The sequence below is a fragment of the Plectrocnemia conspersa genome, unplaced genomic scaffold (genome assembly GCF_051122295.1).
Source record: "Plectrocnemia conspersa isolate PC_06_02 unplaced genomic scaffold, ASM5112229v1 ptg000004l, whole genome shotgun sequence".
Taxonomy (NCBI): Eukaryota; Metazoa; Arthropoda; class Insecta; order Trichoptera; family Polycentropodidae; genus Plectrocnemia; species Plectrocnemia conspersa.
In genome coordinates, this window is record NW_028277168.1 from 2,097,207 (window position 1) to 2,118,530 (window position 21,324).

At 27.7% G+C, this 21,324-nt stretch overlaps 1 protein-coding gene across 10 annotated transcripts in view; it reads right to left on the minus strand.

The window, feature by feature from the left end:
- Nucleotides 1–21,324, minus strand: part of Cadps (calcium-dependent secretion activator 1) — an 82,558-nt gene that overhangs the window by 2,776 nt on the left and 58,458 nt on the right. For 2 of the 10 annotated variants that reach the window (XM_088184320.1, XM_088184319.1), the window contains 25 exons: nucleotides 20,488–20,663; nucleotides 20,339–20,424; nucleotides 18,623–18,786; nucleotides 18,471–18,551; nucleotides 18,237–18,406; nucleotides 15,877–15,903; nucleotides 14,886–15,033; nucleotides 12,720–12,841; nucleotides 12,501–12,645; nucleotides 12,324–12,430; nucleotides 12,082–12,257; nucleotides 11,993–12,013; nucleotides 9,015–9,191; nucleotides 7,942–8,078; nucleotides 6,955–7,145; nucleotides 6,751–6,892; nucleotides 6,542–6,689; nucleotides 6,316–6,428; nucleotides 2,328–2,484; nucleotides 1,721–1,862; nucleotides 1,052–1,226; nucleotides 850–984; nucleotides 370–528; nucleotides 227–307; nucleotides 27–161 (listed from right to left, as the gene is read on the minus strand). In XM_088184320.1, the coding sequence (XP_088040446.1) occupies nucleotides 27–161; nucleotides 227–307; nucleotides 370–528; nucleotides 850–984; nucleotides 1,052–1,226; nucleotides 1,721–1,862; nucleotides 2,328–2,484; nucleotides 6,316–6,428; nucleotides 6,542–6,689; nucleotides 6,751–6,892; nucleotides 6,955–7,145; nucleotides 7,942–8,078; nucleotides 9,015–9,191; nucleotides 11,993–12,013; nucleotides 12,082–12,257; nucleotides 12,324–12,430; nucleotides 12,501–12,645; nucleotides 12,720–12,841; nucleotides 14,886–15,033; nucleotides 15,877–15,903; nucleotides 18,237–18,406; nucleotides 18,471–18,551; nucleotides 18,623–18,786; nucleotides 20,339–20,424; nucleotides 20,488–20,663 (3,315 nt within the window). Of the gene's footprint in view, nucleotides 1–26; nucleotides 162–226; nucleotides 308–369; nucleotides 529–849; nucleotides 985–1,051; nucleotides 1,227–1,720; nucleotides 1,863–2,196; nucleotides 2,248–2,327; nucleotides 2,485–5,252; nucleotides 5,289–6,315; nucleotides 6,429–6,541; nucleotides 6,690–6,750; nucleotides 6,911–6,954; nucleotides 7,146–7,941; nucleotides 8,079–9,014; nucleotides 9,192–11,992; nucleotides 12,014–12,081; nucleotides 12,258–12,323; nucleotides 12,431–12,500; nucleotides 12,646–12,719; nucleotides 12,842–14,885; nucleotides 15,034–15,876; nucleotides 15,904–18,236; nucleotides 18,407–18,470; nucleotides 18,552–18,622; nucleotides 18,787–20,338; nucleotides 20,425–20,487; nucleotides 20,664–21,324 lie in introns of those variants that run through there. The other 8 variants (XM_088184323.1, XM_088184322.1, XM_088184318.1 and 5 more) reach the window with 7 other exon arrangements.

The following is a 21,324-nucleotide window of genomic DNA, read 5'->3' on the forward strand; positions in this document are numbered from 1 at the left end:
ATATCTGCTTTTCCTGATTAACTCACTTTAATTATGATGGATAAGCAGGCACATTGGTGTGGGTGAAGAGCAGATCGATCCGTTAACCAATTTCCGATTAGATTTAACTGTGCCGCATACCATTGCTCGAATAGGGTTAAAATCCACAATTCATCCGTGACCTGCATATAAATATATTAATCATACATTTTCAACAAAATATAAAATTTCAGGTTCAGAATTTGACCTTCGATCTGATTTGATCCATGCTGTTTCTCATGAACGTAACATATCCTTGTCCCATATCCTTGCCGGATCCAGAAACGTTCTAAAATAAATTTTAAAATAATTTTTATAAATGTAAACTGCTAGAACATAACATTTACTAACCGCTATTGTCAAAATTGAACCAATTAGACTTCCTTCGTCGAATCTAGCTAGCTTGGCCATGACTGCTTCTAAAACAGCTAGCAATCTGCTACATAAAGTGCTAGTCATAGTAGTTATGCATCCGTCGATCAAAGTATCCATTCTACTGTGGTACGAGTGCTGAAACAATCAAATTTAAATTTTAGCAAAAAAATGTTTAATAATTGCAGTAAAATATAGTATATTTTCTAGCGGTCATAGATTTAACTTTTACTTTTTTTTTGAACGAGTAAATATTTATGTCTGGTCTGATAGCTTATCTGTCGCGTACCAACCACATCCGACATAGTTTTGTATAAACATATTTATAATTACATGGTTTATATATTTATATATATATATAGGTAAATAGGTCGTTGAATTAAGTACTTATATATATTGTTTTGCACAAAAATATATGATACATAAAAGAAAATTATTATAATGATGTTGTATATTTACCACGTCTACTCCATCCACGGTACACAGCTTGAACGCTTGGTTCTTGGCATCTAATATCACATTGACCATAGCGCAAACTTCAGAAGGCAATATATAATCAGTCGATATGAATGTGACGCTTTTTTTCAGGCAGGACTGTAAAGATAAAGTTTTAACATATGTATGCATTGAAATCTCAAGTGGTTCATTTTTATATTTATACTTGGAAGGCAGCGTCCGTTCTTTGTACACAGCTCTCCATCATATCGGTGGCCATGAGCTTTAGACGTTGCTCCAGATGAGTCCTAAACTCAGCATCTGGCCAATGAAGGTCTCTGATGAAGCATTGCAGAGCGTCCAATTTCCAGAACAACTCTTCAGACGTGCCACATCCATTTCTACACAAACGATATTGATTATTTATTTATATTAGTCTTTTATTCACAATCGTGCTATTTAATAAAAATAAAAATGCCTAGCTCGGCTCGTGATAAAGCGTTTAAACTGTTCAAAAAATGCGGTAAAACGGAACACCACAGTGAGAAACATTTTAAGAGCTTGAAACATAAAGTACACTCTATAAATAACAATCGTCTTTGTGGCTAGTGGCAATTTGTTGCAAATAAACCTCTGTGAATAGGCATCTCACTGAAAATAAGTAGACAAAAAATCTCTCATAGAAAAAAAATGGCCAAGCATTTCTTTGAGTATTGTGGCTACACTTTATATTTACAACCCAGCTTCTTAATACACTGGAATTGTACATTATTTTTTTTAATGTAGGCTATGAGAAGCTTCCTTTTTTTATTTTAATATATTTTGACCATTATGTTGCATTGGAAGTAACTGTCAGATCATGATAAAATTACTTTTGAAATTATATATTACTCACCCTTTAATTTCCCATCTTTCTTTCTCAAAGCCTTTATGAAGACTCTGAGCTATTGAAGATTCCATTAGATCCACGTATCTGACCACCAACGGAGCGAAAGTTTCACGCAGATGTTCGTGGAACTTGCCCATTTTTAAGTTGGCTGAAAATTTTATATATTTGTTAAATTAATTTATTTTAGGTTTTCTTTGACATCATTCAACATATATAGATTAATTAGTATATAGGAAAATAAGAAGCAGTTTCTTATTTTTATATTTAAAAGTAATACTGCAAAACCTTTGACAAAATATACATAAATATAATAGTGCGCGGTTTGAATCGGCATTACAATTTTTCAACTGCCTAATAAATATTTAAACTACGTTTTTGACCTAGATTTTTTCCATTTACATTTTGATATTTAATATTTTAATACACAAGATTGATTTTATTTGATTCTAAAAACATAATATTTAATTAGGATTATGACAAACGGTTTTCTTGTGCAGCTTTCTTCTGTTGGGGCGTCATTCCGTGTGAGCCGGCTGATGAAATTGAATCGATTTTTGTTAGTATTGCGTATTCCATTTTGCTGAAATTTATTAGAAATTTAATGTAATACTACCTTCTGATCTTAAGAAATCGTTGAGGATCTGGAACAGTGGGAAGGAGTCCCAAGTGTCAGGCGGAAGCTCAGATAGCACCCTGTCCATATCCACAGCAAAGAGTGACCAAAATATTTCAGAATGTTCGACGAGAAGATCGGAGAACCAAGCGAAAGCCTAAAAAAACATTTAGGCATAAGCTCAACGTATTCATAAATTTATTATTATTATTTAATTCCATATATACACACGAACATCTTCGTCGAAGCTAAAAAATTAATAACATTTCTCATAAAAAGCTCACTACAAACTGAAACATCAAGCTATTCTAGCTCTCAACTATTTCGTTTATATTATAATGATTATTACATACCGTTGTTATTATTTTTATTTATTATCAACAATACGCACATAAAATTTAAGCGTGAGTGAACACAGTGATATAAATTTAAGCTTAAGCAAATTTAATGGTGAAAGCTCTAATACGACATATATAAATAAAATGATGCATGCTCAAATAAATAAATATTGCATAAAATTAAATAATATTTTAATCGTTACATACATATTTTTATTTTATTTTTATTGATCAGTGACTTTTTATATTTTGCCAACGATAACTTGTGTATAAATATTAATTTATAAATTTATTATTTTTATTTTTAATGTGAGTTTTAAAAGATAAATCTGATTTAATATAATTTAACAATAATAAAGCTAATAATGCTCACATATTATCATTGAATAATTTAAAATAATTATATAAATAACTATCCGGATGTATTTTATTCTTTGTGGAAATTTGGATAATGTTAGTATGTATTTGATGTATGTGTTGATACAATTTTTGTATTTAAATATATTTATATTGTGCAATATGTTATTAAAAAATATTGTTTATGTAATTCTTCATTAAGTAAAACTTATTTGGATTTCTATGATTGAATATATTTTTTTATATTAATTACAATACATTATGAAACATATAACAGAATTAGTTCTTTTGAACTGTATTTGAACTGATTTGATGAAAAAATCATTCAGATTTTTTTATAAAATTGTATAAAGCATCAGCAAAATAAAATATGGCAGTATATTATTTACCTTCATACGATAGCAAAAATGATAAAATCAATTCCTTGTAGCATTTTTTATCAAAAAAAAAATCGCTTTTTATTTTAAAAACTCATCAAATAATATGATTCGTTATCTTTAAAAAAAATATATTTAATAATAATTTTGCGTATTTTTGAAAAGTATCTGAAAATAAAAATATAAAAAAACTAGATATATATTATTTATAATTTTACTAATGTGGAGTAAGAGAAAACGCTAAAAAGAGTATCATATATTATAGTAATATAAGGTTAATATTTTAGGTATGAAATGTTCGAATGTTTTGATTTATTTTTGTTGGATCTATTTTTAGAAAATTTTGGAAAAGTAAAAAGCTTAAAATGTCAACAACATATTTGGTATAAATTTCCGTTTTTTCGATTTTAATCATAAAAGTGAGTCACTTTGGCGAACTATAGGACCATTATGGGTATTGATAAACTGAAAGCTCTATTAGAATCAAATAGATTTTAAATTATGCATGATTTACTAAAAAGGTTTTATATTACTATTCAAATAATATTAATATTTTAAATCAATTGGCAAGGTATAAGAATGTGTGCTACATTAATTAATATTATAACATAATTAACTTTACGGCAAAAATCAAAACTATTTTTAATTTTATTTTTGACGTGTGTTACACAATTCAGCAATTGGTTCTCCCATCGGAAGGATTAAATCGGTAGGTCTAGAAACGGTATAAGAAGTAAAAAAATATGCTATTAAATCATAAACTAAATAAACGAGTTTCCGCATGTGATATGGAAATATGAATCTAAGACAAAAAATGCACTTTTTTGTTAAAATAGAACACCACCATGAGAAAAAATTTTAATAATTAAATCGAAATACTTTTCATTCATAAGAAAGATTTACAGTGATCATTGCAAATGCCTTGTGAATAAATAATACGTGTGATTAATCTAAAGTGTTTTTGTAATTGGTCGTTCCACCGAAAGGGGCGGAAAACAAAATCTCCTATGCTTCAATGTTGTCAGGTTTATTAAAATAACATGTATTTTTAATTAGATTCTCAATGTAAGTATTAAATCAGGAGTTCTAAAAACGGTCCAAAATATTTTAGCCAAATTTATAGGTTTATCTGAAAATATGCTATTAAATTATAAATTGCAGTGACAAAACCATTTTTGGCATATGATATACAATGGTAAAACGTTTGCGATAAAAAAGACTACTTTGTAAAATGAAACGCCACATTGCGAATTTTTTTACTCATATATAAGAGAGTAAGGTTATCATCATTTATTATATTCCAGTGTATTTTTATTGTATACTTTTATCCTAAAAAAAAGGGTTCTATAACATCTTCGAGCAAAGTGTTTAAAAATTTTTTATGCTTGTTTCTGTGAGGATATCCAGCTTCTTAATGCAGTGTCAGCTGTGAAGAAGTAGTGCTATTTTGTGTCTGACTAATTTTAGTGATTTTGCTTTTTTTGTAGTATAATTAACCAAACTTCGAACATTTCATATTTAATACCTAAATACATTACTTCATTAGACAACAAATACCAAAAAAACACAAGCATGTCTAATAAAAATATAATATAATTATTCAATGATAATTTGTTCCTCATATTATTGTTACGTTACTTGAAGAAATGTATGTCGAATTATTTTTACAAATGCCATCTAAATAGTACGTGATGTGTTTTCAACAGTATATGGTGTATCGTATAAAAATAATGTGATGAGTATATATTACAATCTATAATGATGTGTATGTATATATATATATTATTAAATAATATAGTGATTCTGAACATAATATATAGTATGTATACAATAAATATAAATTGTTTAATTACGTTTGGTTGACCGCTAGAATCCGGTTTGTTATAAACCTGCGGAACAAAATAAGAGAAAGAGCACACAAAATAGAGATAGGCAGGAACAACAACAATAATAGATCACAACGAAGGTGCACTTTTTAAATAAATACTTGACAATATATACAGGGCTTTTCAAAGATTAGTAGGACATTATATACCTTTACCTTTTTAGATTTACCATCATGATGAGTGAGCTATTTATTGTGGATCTAATATTCGATATTGCCCGTATATATTTGTATCACGTGATTTACTCTTAAGTTTATATTTTTTAAGAAAATAAACATTAGATTGAGTAAATCAGTAAATTTAGTGTGTGAAATTCAGAAATACGACATTGAAGACGACATCGATTAATAAATTGTGACTTTTAACATTATTTTTTAAATATTTAATGTACATATAATATTAATAATATACTATAAATTTATATGTTAAAAAAATATTGTTAATAGTCACATAATTTTAAAATTACTATGAACATTTAACTTGTATATTATTAGTTTTAGTGTGGGGGCCGATTTATTTGACGACAAAAACTAAGCGGCAACATTGGTGAGACGGCGGCGAGGGTAACACATTTTTTGGTTGGACATTGCATAATAACCATGTTACTATTATAGTAACTTTACGTCAATCTGTGTATAAATGCCACCCATGAAACTATATTCCAATATAAATGTTCATAGTATATATTTTTAAATATAATAAATCTATGATTATAATTATTTTTATTAATAATAATAATAATTGATTAATATTGTAACACAATTATATGCAAATTTCATGACTAAAACATCCAATTTTGAGATTAGCAGGCCATTTACGATTTTTTCGGTTGAATCCTTAGACGGAATATTGTAAATTAAATTTTGGAACAATACCATTTAATAGTCTGAAATCAACGACCGTCTAATGATTTTACTTTTAGTTTACATCTTTTGTCAGAGATGTAAACAATTCTTATAAAATATTTTTTTATATACATTTAGAATAAAATATGTTTTTTAACCGATTCATTTTTAAAAATGGAATTTACCTCAGCATAGTGTTCTTCATTTTGCGTCAAAAGATCTACGCATAATTCAGCCAGGTGTATTAAATCTTCAAGTTTCTTTGCAGGGGGGACGATGGACTCGCCTCTGAGATCCTCTGAAAAATAATTTTATATACTGTATTATTATAGATATTTTTTAAATATTATGAAAGATTTGTGGCAGCCAACATATGTCACAGGGGCAAAAAAAATGAAATTTCAATGGCACCTTCGATATTGGCCTTTTGCGACAGTTGTGTATAGTTAAGGAGAGCTGCTGTTTCCAAGCTGGTCTTGATCATATTCCTCACATCTTCTGGAGGTACAGGCGTAACCACGTCCTTCATAAGCACTCTTTCGAGCAAGCTCAGAGTGGCCTGTTAGCAAAAATATATTAAAATTTCAGAAGTAAGAGGTATTCATAACGGTCAAACCCACCTTCAAAGCACCCTCTGGCCTTCCGAAGGGGAACGCGTATCTAAAGTTGGTTATCTGGTATTGCAGTAGCTCTTTTAATCTTTCCTTGATATCAGCGAACTTGTCCTTTTCGAGAACCGTAATGCTGCCGACGCCGTCTGGCCTGGAATAAAAAAATTAAGTTAGTTTGATGAAAAAGTTAAGGTATTGGTATTTGTTTAATACCTGTTTCCGTGAACGTGCGACGCGCAGAAGGCAAAGGAGTAGTGAATCAAAGTTGGATCAATCGTCTGAGTACCAGCTTGGGCAGTATCGAGTAGATCAGCCAGGTAGCATAAGTGTCGGTAGCAACCTCTGACTCCATACCTGGCGCAATACTCGTCTAGTACGAATACTTGCCCGGGCGAGAACCAACCCTTTATTAAAAAAAATGATGATTTAGTATGAGGGTTTTAAAAATGAACAAGATACTAGCGTTTCCAAAATGGGGCTGAATCATACATAAACACTCGGAATCGTTTTATTTTTGCAATATAAAAAGACGCTCAGATAAGAAACTTTTTCATAAGATAAAATGTATTTGAATGAACAACAAATTTTTGCGATTTTTGATTTCTTTAACCGGCCGGCGGGTTTATCGTTGCTTTGGTGATCTAAGAACCCACTTTGTGCAAATAAATTACGTATGAGAATCGATAATCTTATATAGGAACGACATTTTATGCTCAACTGGGTCATGAGATTAGCATTTTATAAACTGTTTATTGTTTACGCATATTCAACATAACTCTTTAATATATATTTCATAATGCATTTAGTTTAAGAATCACATTACAAAAACGGTCCTTCCATCGCGATAATACCGACCCTAAGCAAGTGCCACCCGAGGCGGTCCTTCCCCCGCTCCCCTAGCTACGCCACTGAGGTAAACACAACCTACACTTTTTCACAAATTGCAGTAGAAATTCAATGACTTATTATTAAAAAAATAAAATGAAATACAATGTTGTTTTAAGCGATCAAAGTATTAGTGAATTTATTCATATTGCGATGTTATATTAAATTAAATCTGTATGCTATTAACTTTCCACCACACTAAAAGTCTAGAGTAGCACTGCTGCGTGGCTTAATTACACGGTTTTATCAATCAGGCCATCTACATTCGCCCTCTCTCATACTGCGATCACCACGATATTTCCGATTAAATATTACCAGAGAGCAGTACGGGTCGTTAAGGCGATACTTCAGCGTTAACGATTGTAGCGTAGCAAATAAGGCAGCGTGGTCAAATGTACAAGGATCGGCTTGGATGTAGTCTTCCATGCCGTGTTTTCTAGCTTTGTCAGCATCTAAAAATAAAAAATATATTAATTTATTTTTTAAATAACATTGTCATGTCCACATGTTATCATAATGCATTAAAAACGAATAAAACACGATACAATAAAAAATAAATATGATTCAAATATATGTGATACTTATAACTGACATTAATCAGATCAGTGTATAATGACAGCATATTCATTTATAAGTGCATATTTTCATGTAGAAACGTTATTCAAAGATGTTTTATAATTCAAAACCCGAAGTACTTGAGAATATAAGGATTATACATCACTCTTTAGTAAAGTAAAAGAAATGCTTGACCATATATATTTTTTTATAAAATCATAATCTCAAAGCTTGCAATTAAAAATACTTTGAATACAGAAAAAAATACTACCTCGAATAGAGGTATCTCAGATTTTCCCCTGCATTTTCCAGAATTTTTTTAGAGCTTTGAAACACGTTTTTATTTATTATTACAATAACGACATTAAAACCTATTTTGAGTTTACCCTACTGCCCGTTTGGTCTCGTTTTCTAGGGAAACATTGGTTGAACACACTGTAAATTTTGGCATGGAGAGCGGTAAGGGTTGCGTAAAGGTTGTCGAATTTATATATTTACATCAAATTTAATTTTGTAAACATGATTTAATAAAGATGTACATCTTAAAAGACATAACACAAGCATTATTAAAATGTAAAGAGAATTTACATTTTCTTTCAAAGGTAATTCTGAAGTATTTAATATAAATCTAAATTAATCAATTAGACAGCTTTTGAACAAATCTAAGGCTCGAATTTTTTCTTAACATAGGCTTTAAAATCCATACAGATCTACTTTAACTCCTGTATCGAGAGATTTAGTCATCATCGTCGACAGTGATCGTAAATATTCTGTACATATACATAGATAGCTAAGATATGCTGTAAAAGTAAGAATTATTTTATGATACTTACCACCCATGATCTTGTGATGAGTATCGCTCGTGGTGGGTGGTGTAGGTTTATGGCTTTGGCCTGTGGCCCTGTACATAGCCATTACCCATAGGTGGCATTCATTTTCATCGTTGACACCCATCAATACCGATTCGCCATCTCTGACTGCGTTCATGAAGTATTTACCGCCTTCCAGCTCTGAAAAAGACCAATAAGAGCATATAAGTATGCTTATAGCTTATGATAAATATATTATAATGTAAAATACCAAAAAATGATCACCTAAATTAAATATTTTATAATATAATGCAAAATAAACTAATGTCCTACATATTTAGGTAGCAATTTCTGTATATTTTTGCCAATCTTAATTTATAGATTTTTTCTAAGAAGTATCTAAATTAAATTTGTGCAGTGAGCAGATTTAAAATATATATTAAAATACTACATATAAAAAATAAACATTAAAATTTATTAATCTCAATTCCTGTGATGTACACTGAGTGTACATGTCATCTTAATATGGAAATATATAATATAAACTTTATATTTTAGGTATTTCTCCGTGACTTATTTACAAATTAAATTAGATTAAAATAATATATAAGTAATTATCGGACTATTCTAATAAAAATCCGGTATTATTTCACCAGTATACTAAAGTATACTGTATAATCAATCAGATTTTTTGCTTCGTAGAAGAGTGAAGTTTGCGTACAGAAGTATTTATTTTTAATAATATTTTTTGTGATATTATAATTTTAAAAATATTCAATATTAAATTTAATTAAATCAACGAATAAAGATGAACGTAATAACGATGTCAAATTAAAATGAAATATTAGGTATTAAAAAATACTTATTTTGATTTTATTATTGTAACATGACTTAAATGAGTATATACAAAAATTACACCAATAATTAGATTTTAATTAAAATTATTTATCACGATATTCATCCAAGAGATTATACAAATCTAAGAAAACCTGGACAACTAAAATCAAAAATATGTAAAAGTCACCAATTCCGATCTCATAGATAAGATAGAAATTAAAAAACACTGTATCCAATATGGGATTTGAACTCAGGTCTTTTAGGTATTGATCACCGACTCAAACTACTGGTTTTACCAGTATCTCGAGCTCAGACGAGAAATTATATATATTGTTTTAGCTAAACAACAAAAGCAAGCAGGTATGCAAAATATGTTAAAAACACAAATAATAAAAAATATGTTATATTTAAATTACGATAAAATACAAAATTATGTCTATTAAATGCATCAATTGTCAAATTATCATAGTATTTTTATCATACAAGTGTTGTAAAAAACAACATTTCGATGACACGTGCCTCAACGCTGGGCGGCAACATCAATAACATTAAATCAGTACAATAATTGCTACATTTTAACTTTGATTATACATAAAATCACTATATTTTTATTGTATTTTGAAATGTACACTGAGTGTTAAGATAATAACAATATATGTTTTTATTTCTTAAAATCTCAATATATATTATTGCAATAAAACAAAATTACAACAAAGAGAACAGTTTTTTCATAGAAAAGTAAATGTAAGTGAAGGGTTATTTAAGGAAATTAAATGAGCTTAGAGAAATACTTTATCGTTTATTATATTTTTTAATCTCAGAAGAAGCAATAACAAGAATTTATGGGTGTGGTAAGTAAATGTAATTAATTAAGATAAAATGTCAACAAAAATTTAAGTCATCTACCATTAGACTTTTTATATAAATACATTAAAAATAAACAATAAAAAATAGAATAAAACGTTTTAAATACAATGTAACCAAATATTAGTCAAATTTATTAATGATTTAATAAAAAATAAAAATTAGAACCTGACTTATTCATATTTAAAATATTTATATGAATCAAGCGTAATTAGCTGATGGAATTGAAAAAAATGATTGAGTTACATATTATGGAATAATATTATCAGTTATTGAAAATATTAGACTCAAATCCTTTGAATTAGAAGAGTAATTGCAACTGTAGAAATATGGCAAAAAAATATTAAATTATTTATTTTATTTAAGTTCTATTAATGTAAATAAACCGAAAAAATGCATTTTTTTGCAAATAAATTTAAAAATATTTTATAAATGTAACTAAACTATGACATAGTGTAAGAAATATTTCACTGTCTTTTATTTACCACAATGATAAAATAATTTAGGTTTCGTGTAGAACTTTTTTTTTATTCTTATTCTATAAGACGTCTCATTTTTAAGATGGCAGAAATTTTACATTTTTTAAATAGGTAAAATAAGTAAAAAAAAGATCACTGAATAAACTTTAACTAAAATATCATTTTAAATTATACTATAGACTATTATACAAAATATAGTCCATGTTTGAAACATTTAGATTTAAAATACAGTTTTTAAACTATAAATTACAGTATAAATAAAATAAAAAACACCCTCGTGAATTAAAAAATAAATTAGATTATAAAGTATATTTTTTTTATGTTTTGTTTATGTTATATATTATTTGTATGTTTAGTTAAAATTTGTCTAGTGTAAAATTTTTATATAATAAGCTAAATAAATTGCTTCAAAATAAGAAACAAACATTTTTTAATGCTTATTTAAATGATGCATTTAATCTATTGTTGTTAATAATTTTGCATCTCATATAATTGATTTAGTTATTGTTGATTTAATTATTAAAATTAACAGTTTTTTAATCGGCGTATACATTTACATCTAAAAAATTATATTTTATGCTTATAGCAAAAAAATATTAATTTATACTTATAATTAAATTTATTTATACTTATACTTCAACTTAATCGTGGCAAAAATAAGCTTAAATGGACATGAGTAATATTATTTAATGTGACTTATTTTTAGGACAAAATGTAGTATATTTATATTCAATAAATCTTGGGAAGAGCAAATAAAAAGCATCTTGTATCTATATTTGATTTATGGGATCTATCTAAATTAAAATGTAAGTAAATTCTTACCCATTCCGACCATCAGTTGTGCTGAAAGTTTAATAATATAATTATAATCCAATTATGTTATTAATTAATTGTGTTTTTTATTTACGTACCACTAGCAGGTTCAATATAATCTACAGTAAAACCATCGAGCTGCATCATTTCTGCTGGTTCGCTTTTCTTGTCTTTATAAGAACATAAGGCAAATGTGTACTGCGAGACCTGCACTAAGACCATGTATCTCTTCTTCCACTTTCTCCACACAGATTTTCCTATCACGAATAAATATCTACGAAGAAAATAAAAATTTAGCATAAAACTATTTCCAGTAATTTTTTCGTGTCAAATAATCTACCCAGCATGCTTCATATTCAACGGTTTGTCTATTCGACACGCAATTTTGATCCTTAAATCTTGATCTGGTAGATTCTTCGGCACTGTCATGCGATGCCATTCAGGCGCCTATAAAACAAGCACTCAATGAGAATAATAAAAAATCAGTAGATAGATCGAGTATATTTAATATAAATACTTTAGAGGTTTGAGGCGTAGGTCTCAAAACGACCTTTCCTAGTTCTTTGTCTTCTAAAGCGAGCATTCCAGGATTTTCCGTGTAAAGTTTCACTTTGACTGCAGGCAGAGGTTGAGTGGTGCTGAAATCTCCCTGTGTGTCCCACCTATGGTTATGAAAGGTCAATTTTTCTGAAATTCACGACATATTTAGTTGCTGTGATTATTTTGATTTTTTTACATTGGTTTCGATGCCTCCGCTTGGTCCGTTTGAAGCTTATCTCCGCCTTCTACTTCCATGGTACAGTAAACTATGCGGTTTGGAGCTAAAGATTTTAATCCTTTCACTTCCAAAACCACCACCTGGTTCCGTCGAACAATAGTAATGTAATGTTAAGGGTAAACAGTCTTAGAAGAACGCGTTTATCGCGCTTTTGTGCATTCTTTGGTGAATCCGCAGTGTAGCTTGTCATTGAGATATATTTAGTTTTTATGTGACTTGGAAAAGAGTTAATCAAGAGTTTAACAACTAGCATTGATATTAAATTGTACTATAATTTATTTAAGTACAAACGAAATACAATATTTTTTGCTTATATGTAAAATGAAATATTTTATTATAAAGACATGTTAAGGAGCGAGTAAATAAATAAGTACGCAGTAAAATACCAGTATTATAAATTAAATAAATTTTCTGGAACTTTTCACAGACATAAAATAATTGCAAAAGACTTTTTTATAAAATTATTTGATTTGTGTCATTTAGATATTTTATAAAAAAAAATTGTTGACGCAAACAAACGATATTGCGTATTAGAATGCTCAAAAGTTTCAAAGAACTTGCATAAAAACAGAAAATAATGGCAAGGGTAGGTGCATATTGATTTCGAAAAGGCTTTTAATAAATTTTGTAATGCCCTAATTATAAAAAAAATGGTTAGCTCTAAGTTTTCACATTTTAAATCGTCAGAAATATGTTTTTCTCAATTAATTAATTAATTTTTTATTTTACTTAAAATGATCTTGAAATTTTTAACAAGATTTAAATAAATTAGCAACTTATACTAAATTGAAAAATATGTATTTTTATTATACAATGTTATTTTTTATATATATTATAATAAATTTGTAGTTCTAAATATTCGCCGATGATAATTAATTTTAAAAATCTTTATTTTTAAAATTAAGGCATGACAAACTTTCACGCAGCCGCATTTGCACCTAGCGGAGCCACGCCGAATCGACCGAGATGACATTTAAATGTCTGGGAAATTCGACTGTAGACTGAGATATAATTTTACAATATATTTATTAGACAATAATATATTTTAACAAATACCTGACCAGGTATTGACAGCACTTAAATTGCATTTTACAGAGATTTCGAGGGATTAGTATTCTTCATATGCATTAGCTATGACGGTTGAGTGTTTTTACAAACATAGAATAATGTATAGCATTGACAGGTGATGACAATCGTAGAAGTGTTGCCAAATCTCCACCTGTTCTTAATCAAACTGCCATGCATTTTAAATTAATAAAAATATATCTCCAAGTCTATGTGTTTTAAGAATAAAAAAACAGTGTTGCCGAATCTCCACCTGTTCAAACCTCAACGGATTATTGTAAGAAAGACGATAGAAATAAATATATCTAATAATTTACTCAATGCTATGTATTTTATTTGACCGTTGTATCGAGTGTAAATAAAACAGTGTTGTCGAATCTTTACCTGTTTAAACCCCAACAGTATAGATATTTATCAAAAACTTTTAAATTTTATACATAAATTACAATAACCAGTCAAAGTATCGATTGATGCTTAGAAGACCAAAACCCCAGCCGCTTCCCTCTTCGCGTCAACGTAATATTCGGAGACGCAGATGAGAGCAAAAATATTACGTATTTATAGTAATTACGCGAAATGTTTCAAATATTTAAATTTAAAACTTATATAAAAATAAATCCATTGACACTTAGTTCAGAACAATATAATCTGATTCCGCCTCAAATGATCATATTGGCCAGACAATCAAGAACTGAAAGGGCTACACTGCAGTCGTAAATTTTATCCAGATCCAACATTATGTTTTCGCCTTGGAATAAATAAGAGTTTAGCTGAACTTGCACCAAATATGATTGTCTGAGACGACCCTTAGATTATCTAGAAGGCATTTACTTAAATCTCAAGAGTTTAACGTAATATTCGATACATTTTAAAGACAATTTTTTTTAATATACATATAAAAAACGCATTGTCTTTATTTTATTATGTTTTGCGACTCGCTGCTTTTTTTATCTCTGTACATAGCATTTTTATTACTATTTTTTCCAAGCACATTTTCTCATAAATATAATCAAGAATACACCACGGAATTTGCTAGTGTTATAATGATTTGAATTAAACCTCTAGTTGGAAGGTAAGCACGACGTCCATCTTGGTCAATTGGGTGTCACCATCGGCAGAATCGCCTTCTAATTTGGCCAAAGATCCTTGAGACCTAAAACAAAGTTGCTTACTCAACTTTGGACTCGGATCGCCGCCCCCGTGAGACCTAAGTAAGTGCACCACGACGCCAATTTTACGTTTATGAACCACCACAAAAAGACATTGAGAAGAAGAAGAACAAGAAGAAGAGAGATATTTAGTTCATATTATAGGATCACAAACGTGTGTGGGATTCGGGTTTGTGACAAGATGTAACATCGATCATCCAAGGATGCGGACGACACCAAGGAAGATATAGATAGATATGTAACAGATATTCATAACATCAGGATCATTTAACATCGATGCCAAATGCAAAAAACACCAATTGTGAACCAGCCCAATAGAAAATATAAAATAAATAATAATAAAAAATAAAATAAATAATAATGTAATAAATAAAAACATTTTTTTTATTATCGGTGATGGTTGCAGGGATGTGGTGGCGTATCATATATCGGTCGTCAGATTTATGTGGTTTTGCAAAGATTTTTTTAAATTTAAAATTTAAATTTATGTCCCGTTTTTTGTACATTTATAAAGCGCCACCATAATCCAAAAATGAGTAAGCGTAAAAAAATTAATTCGATAATGCGTGTGTGTGTTAGTAATTATTATTATTTTGTCATAAGTAAGTAATAATATTAGAAGCAGTGAGATTTACAAGAAAAATCATTAAATAGCATGCGTTTTATTAATTTAATTAATTAATCAAAAAATGTTTTAATAAACTATTAATTAAATCTGGGTTGTTAAAACTATGTATTATACATCTAAAACGATTCCAAATACTTTAATTGTTACTTGAAAACACACACTATAAATAAATTAATTTCAATCATACAATAAAGTTTTGGAATCCTTCTATAGTGTTATTTATAAATTTTAGCGAAAAATTTATGTGACTTACTTAAAATTTGCGCAAACAGCGGTTTGTCTATATTAGAAAGAAAAAAACATACACAAAATAAATAAGCGTGATGATGCAAACAGATTAATTTTTATATAAAAATCTATATGAGCTATATAACAATAAAAATTAATCTATTCTATAAGCATAAACTTGTGCTTCTATATCTATTGTTAGTAACATAATTTTTATTATAACAAATATAATAATACAAAAACCATGTAATGGCCTATGTTTATTAAATTAATAATTATTATAATTTATACCTAATGCTTAAATTGCATAGCTTATTTAGCTCAAAATCTAGTGATTATGATTAAATTTGGCAATTTTATCTATAATAAATTCATCAAAATGGTCATAATGAATAAATATAAATATGGTTTTCGAAAGTGTATTTAGTGAATCTACAAGCGTAATGTGTACTTTAAGCGTTATTATTAATTGTTAATAATTAATTATACAAATAAAAAATATTTTTAATATTTAATATGCTTCTATCAAATGATAGTATTGCGATAATAAGTGGTTATTTATATAATAATATATGTTTAAAATTTCAATAAAATATATAGCTGTAAATACGCATCTATTATAAGTTATACGAGTTAAAAATCTATTGTTATAATATTATTAATTTATAATAAATCATCGTTTTCATACCGAGTTAGTTTATAAGAGGATCATAAATATTTTATATGTGAACTAGAAATATATGTTATTTTCTCTTGTGTATATATTTATTACTATGTCCATTTTAATACAGTAAAACTTCAACACGTTTAATATTAAATCATTTCATACTAAATGTGCAATTCGTTAAAGTTTTAATGTATGCATTAAATATACATATAATGTTAAATCTTGTTTTTCTTATTCTAAAATTTAATTTCATAACATTTGTCATTTAAAAGTCATTCCAGCCAATTAAAAATGCATCATCGTAAGTATATGTTATTATTTATTTGTCCTAAAACATCAGCTGTTGTATTAAAAATTTAATTAAAAATCAAGTTTATTGCAAAAGTTTGATAGAATAAATAAAAATAAGTGTATTTAACCCTTTCAACGCTTATTTCACTCGTGAGCAGATCTGCCACAAACAACTTTTTTTTTAATAATTTATTAGTAGTTTGTTAACCAAAATAATTCAAAATAATGCTTTTATTTTTTTTTATAAATGTAAAAAAATGTTGTCACTACAATAATACATGATTTTTATAAAAATAAAGAATTTAAGATTGTCTATGTAAGGATAATATGTTACAACAAGATAAACACAATCAACAACCACTGAATATGTAGTGAGAAACTAGACTGTAAATCAGTGAATTCTATTATATTAATTTTAAACTAGTATGCATATTTAGCATGATTTTATTTTAAATATTTGTCACGATATTTACTTTTGAGATAAGGAAAATCTAGGAAAGCTAAATTTGTAATGATAACATTAATTATGATCTCACAGATAGGAACTTAACCCTGTCAACGCCAGCGACTTTTTAGTGTGTCACCTATTATTTCTCTTTCTTTAAATAAATATAAACTACTTTTTTACTAATAAATTAAGCTAGTACAATAACCTTTAATAATTTATAAAAAATATTTTTTAAATAATTCGTTAACTTGTTAAAAAAAATAATCGTTATAGTGTATAGTTATAAGCGATAAAGTGGTTGGGTTCATATTGGATTTGCAAGTGTTATTAAACGACTTATACCGATGACATATCAGTTTGTGACAGCCCTGCGCATTTTGCGTGTTTGTATGCATGTGTATAAGTATATTTTTTATAAATTATACAAATAAATGTTTATAAATTTATTTCGAGCATACTAATTATAATATTGATAATGTGTATTATTATTGCAATGAGAATTTAAAAATATTTTGCGCTCGAAAATATTCGCCGCACTAGGGGAACACTCACGCAAAAACAGCGTCGCGGCAAAAGAGTTAAAATAATATTTTTATTTGAATGAATAGTAAGAACAGCTGAATGAATTCTTTCATTGTAGTAGTATTAAATTATATTTAGTTAGTAATATTCACTTATATTATGTACGATTTAAGGTTAAATCTATTTACCGAAAGTTGTTGGTGTCGATACCTTTTTACTCTTCAGAGGCGTGAGTGAGGTAGTAGATAATATAAAATAAAAATAAAAAATAATTATAAATCAAAATAAACAATTGCAATAATATCGATTCAAGATTTTTCAACGTGTAAAACATATTATACGATGATCTTTAAAATTTGTTTTTTTTTCTCTCTAGTTTCATGACAGCTAAGATGAAATTTTGAAAAAATGTCTACAATTATTTATTGAATTCTCACGTGCGATTTTTCCCTCATACCTGTGGTTGTATCTCTTCAATTTCTGCAGGCCATATTTGGAGTCCATGTTGCCTTTGGAGACAGGCAAAGACTCCAAATTAGCCATCAGTAAGTTGATAGACGCTTTTAGCTCTTCTATGAACAGACACTCCATCTCTTTCAGTACAAATTTCGGCATCAACTTTCGATTCTGTAATAATAATAAAATACATTTAGGAAGCGCAAGTGATTTATTTATATTATTTTTCAAGTACCCTCTCCATTTCATTAACCCTTTGCATTCTTCCATCAAGTTCTCTCCTGATAGCAGCCGCTTGTTCATCGGCTGAATCGAGCTAGAAATAATAAAATAATGTTTTTTTTTTAAATTATTTATCATGTCATAAAAAAAGTTCGTTGAACTCACTAATAAGGCATTGAACAGTAGTTGGTGTTCGAACTTTTTGATTCCCAAAATTTGCTGAAACATATCGTAGAGTTGTTCTTTTGACAATATGCACTCAGCGTTGAGACTTTGCTGTTGAAGTCTTGAAGGTCTTTTAGAGTCATCGTCTCCAGGTATTCCGGAAGCTTTGTTGAAAAAAAGTCAAGGTTAAAAAGCTTGATATCAGTATTTATAATATATCACATATGTATATTAAAAATTGATTTAAATAATTTGTATTATTCCCATAGCTTGTTCATTGGAATTAAAATATAATATCATAATAAAATACTATCGTGAACTATTTAATATTAAGCTAATAATCCTATAATTTATAAAAGGTTTTTCAACCGGTTTGAACCGTAACGGGTTAACCGGAAGTTTAACCATTACGGAAATTAAAAAAATACATTAAGCATTCAAGAAGAATGCCGATGAAAAAGCAAAGCTTGGTAATTAAAAATTAAAACGTATTCTAAATTATTCATATTTCCACAAATATAAATAAAATATTTTTGTACACTAAGTTAGTCAAATAAAACTGTACTCTAAAAATTAATTATTATTTTGGAAATATGATTTATAAATAACATGCTTAATTTAGAAATGAATAAACGCATTAAAATTGCTAATAAACCTTAAATTTTAATAAATAAATAGTGTAATATTAAAATACAAACCATTTTTATTAACAAATATGTGATGTATAAATTGTTTTGAGTGCTTATGAAAGTCATGCCATTGAATGTAGGAAAGCGAATACTTTAAGCAATATGATATGTATTAACAATTATTGTTTGTTAACAATAGTGTCTATTTTTGTATCAATGATAATTAAAGTTTAATAAATATCATATGTAAGCAATATATTGCGATTTGTTTAAGAGAGAGAAACATGTGCAGGATTCAAAGCAGCATGCCATTTTTTCATCCTATTTTATATGTAAAGTGTGATTTGTGATTAGTGTAATAGTCTTTAAAGGTCTAATGTTAAATGATGTAATTATAAATGTCTCACCTGTGATTCCTGCGAAGATGTGAGTGTTTTATTTTTGGTGAATGCGACAGACAGACAGACATAGATATACATTTATATATATGAAACACCGAACAAACAACACAAATTTCAAGCACAACACAAAAGTCAGAGCAAGAGTTTGATAGACATATAATACAATAATAATATAGATAGATGTTTTCAAGATAGTATATAATAATACATATAATAAGTTACACACAAGGGGCGTCAATCCGTACTTTAGACAAAGAAGTCTCTATATACACAATTTATATAGTTTATTTAAGAAATAATAAAAAATCTAATTATCAAAAATTCACATATCGTATATATAGTGTTCAATTTGTACTATGTTTTTTATTTATTTAATAATTTAAGTTTATTTTTTAAATATTATTTTTTTACCTAGACCCGTTACTTATTTGCGGTCTGAAGTGCGGATTTTTCATATCGACATTTTATCAGCAACATCCAATACTGGGCAAAGATTGACAAATGATGATATGATAATGGTTTATCAGAATAACATTATATCCCGACATACTTTAAGAATAGTGCTTTTATTATATTTTATTTTGATTTTTTTATATATAAATAATTTATTATGGTATAATATATGTCGAGATGTGTAAATTATAATGAAATATATATTTTATATGCATATCATGTATCCAACATACCTGTTCCTTTGAGGATACAATCGAATTTTGCTAACCATGATGTCAGTACAGTCTCTTTGCTCAATCCATCAATTTCTGGTAAAGATCTGAAATTTACATTCAATTTGGTAATCAGAAGATAAGTTAAGATATTTGTATTTAAATCATACCTAATTCGCTTTTCGATGTTGTTTTTAAAAACTTCTCTAAAGTCGTGGTGACTACAGGCGCCATTTTTCACCATATCGTTAATGCGATCAGATTTCAAAAAAACGTCATGGTAACACTGTACAGCGTTTTGAAAAGCTTCATCTGCTAAAATTTGAGTCTCGCCTTTTAAAAATGCCTGAAATGAAAATAATAAATATTATTGGGTTATGTATAACTCAAAGCCTGTTTGGTTTGTCTTCGGTCGTGTAACAACATAAATTAAGAATTTATGATTTTAATAACATATTTTTTTTAAATTTATTCTTAACCCTATTTGACATTTTTACTTTTTGTGGAAATATATTTTTTTTAAATTTCTTTATACCATAATAAAATAAATATATATTTTAAATTAATATTAGGATTTTTTTAACGTATTTTATTTTTAAGATTACCAAAACTAATTCATCAAAATATTTTTTTAAATAGAATTTTGAAATATGTAAGCATAAGTTTGACTTGAAACTAAGCTGAGATATTAACAAGAGCTATAGTTTCATGAGATTATCATTAAAACTACGCAGTAATCGAATACTCGAAAACCCACAAAAATAACAATGAGATAATAAAAATATGCATATTTTAATAAATATTTTAACTCTTCACTTTTTATATAAAAAAATATATATACCAAAACAAAAATAACAAAAAACATTATTTTCAAGTTACAATTAATTGAACGTTTTGGTTATGTCTTCGGTCGTGTAACAACACAAATAAGAATGAGGTAGATTTCTGTATTTAAAAGTATTTTTTTTTACTTTGATTTTTATATTATTTTAATATATATTATAAAA